The sequence below is a fragment of the Nannospalax galili genome, unplaced genomic scaffold, assembly GCF_000622305.1.
Source record: "Nannospalax galili isolate Female #2095 unplaced genomic scaffold, S.galili_v1.0 scaffold383, whole genome shotgun sequence".
Taxonomy (NCBI): Eukaryota; Metazoa; Chordata; class Mammalia; order Rodentia; family Spalacidae; genus Nannospalax; species Nannospalax galili.
This window is the reverse complement of record NW_008351346.1, coordinates 4,201,090-4,203,111: the sequence shown is the minus strand read 5'-3', so window position 1 is coordinate 4,203,111 and position 2,022 is coordinate 4,201,090. Positions and strand designations below refer to the sequence as shown.

Below are 2,022 nucleotides of genomic sequence, written 5' to 3'. Positions count from 1 at the left end.
TCTCTCTCTCTCTCTCTCTCTCTCTCTCTCTCTCTCTCTCTCTCTTGTTTCATGTATCCTAGACTGGCCTAGAATTTGTTATGTGGCCAAGAATGATCTCGAACTGTCTTCCTGCCTCTACCTCTGAGTACTGAGATTATAGGTGTGTACCACCACACCAGGTTTATATGAAGCTAGGGATCAAATCCAGGGCTTTATATATGCTAGGCAAACATTACCGACTGAGCTGTATCTCTGGCCCCTGATACTTTCACTTAAAAGTAAATCTTTAAACAAGGATAGCTAGCTGAGTAATAAAAGGAATCTACCAATGGGCTCCTCACATCTGTTCAAGACACTGTTGGTCTATGCATCTGGGCTCTGGGGATGGAAGGTGAAGGTAGTCAGGACAGGCCCATGCCAGGGCCTGGCGGCATTTCTTCTTCCTCTCAGGAAAGAGTGGTCACTTGGAAGTTTTTGTCAAAAAGCTATATCTATGGCGACCTGTATGACAACCGTGTGCGGGTATCTAGCAATCCTGAGAAGTCAGATGCCTCCATCACCATCGACCAGCTGACCATGGATGACAATGGCACCTACGAGTGCTCCGTCTCACTGATGTCAGATTTGGTTGGTACCTCCAGGTCACGCATCCGCCTTTTAGTCCTTGGTGAGTATTTTCATCTTTTTCAGTGGTAAGAGGGCGGGCAGATGGGCCCTGGTGACAACATACAGCCAAAAAGCTACAGGGGCAACAGGGGTTGCCTGGGAGCTCAGGGCTTTACCTGGCCTGGCCTGTTCCAGGGCAGGGCCACCATTTTGTTTCTCTCCTTGGAGCTGCAGGCTGCCTGCGAGTGGTAGACTGTTCCCCGAGGCAGAGGAGCCATTCCTTATGCAACTGCTATTCTTTTCTTCTCTCTATACCAACTCTTCTTTTTCCATGCCAAAGTCATTACTGAGGAGAGAAGGAAACTGCCAAATGCTGTGGCAGACTCTCACCATGCCTTAATCGGTACTTAGTACTTGGAGAGCCAATCATGACTCAAAGAGGTGATGCACCTTTCCCTGTGGTCAACTCAGCTTCATCCTACAGTCTCCCCACCTCTAACCCCAATAGAGGTACCAACTCTTCTGATGGGAAACACATCCCCAAGACAGCATCCTCTGCACATAGGAATTTGTTGTAATTTACAGTTTTAGAAGGATCAAAAAGATCATCACTTTAGTGTCCTCATTAAGTAGGTGAAGCCCAAAGAAAGGAAGTGACTGCCTCAAACCAGTTAGTTACTGGGGAAACTTGAGTGAGCACCTTGTCTGTGTCCAGTCTAAGAAATGACTCCATCGAAGCAGTGGATCCTTCCCCCGCCACACTTTACACTACTCGGTAGAAATTTTAAAAATTGGATATAGTAGTTACTGGACTCACTGAAAGCATTATAGCATGTCAAATCACACAGTTTATACTGCTATGCAAACTAGTGCCATAGAAAGAATAAGGCCACCTCTTTCTACCCTGCCACTATGAGGTAGCCAATGGTAATGCAGGTAGGTGTTCTAGACTTCTCCCCAGGTTCTTCCAATGTGCACACAAACTCGTGTACTCTTTCCTCTTTCCTTTAAAGAAATGAGATCACATTATAAAGCACTTAGCAATTTGCTTTTTCTTGACAGTGCTTTATGCACATCTCTCCAGATCAGCACACACTTACTTACCTACTAGAGATCAAACACAAGAATCAGCTGGATGATTTATTCAAGTGTTTCACATTGATGGGTAATACGCTGCTTCCTGTTTGTTTGTTTTTTGCCATGAGCAATACAATACATGCCTCTACTTCAGAGTGTGCATGTGTGTGTGTGTGTGTGTGTGTGTGTGTGTGTGTGTGTGTAATTTGAGGTCCTTTAAATGTTCAGCAAAGTAGTTTGGCTAGTTGAGAGGGAGCTGATTCTATTTCTGTTCTGGTTTGTTTCTTCATTGCTGTGACAAAACACTCTGACCACTACCAACTTGGGGAGGAAAGGGTTTATTTAGCTTACATATCC

General features: G+C 45.1%; 1 protein-coding gene across 1 annotated transcript in view; it reads left to right on the top strand.

Moving 5' to 3' along the window:
- Nucleotides 1–2,022, top strand: part of Gpa33 (glycoprotein A33) — a 37,917-nt gene that overhangs the window by 19,330 nt on the left and 16,565 nt on the right. Inside the window, exon 3 of the mRNA XM_008848258.1 lies at nt 433–649. Coding sequence (XP_008846480.1) covers nt 433–649 — 217 coding nt within the window. The remainder of the gene's footprint in view (nt 1–432; nt 650–2,022) is intronic.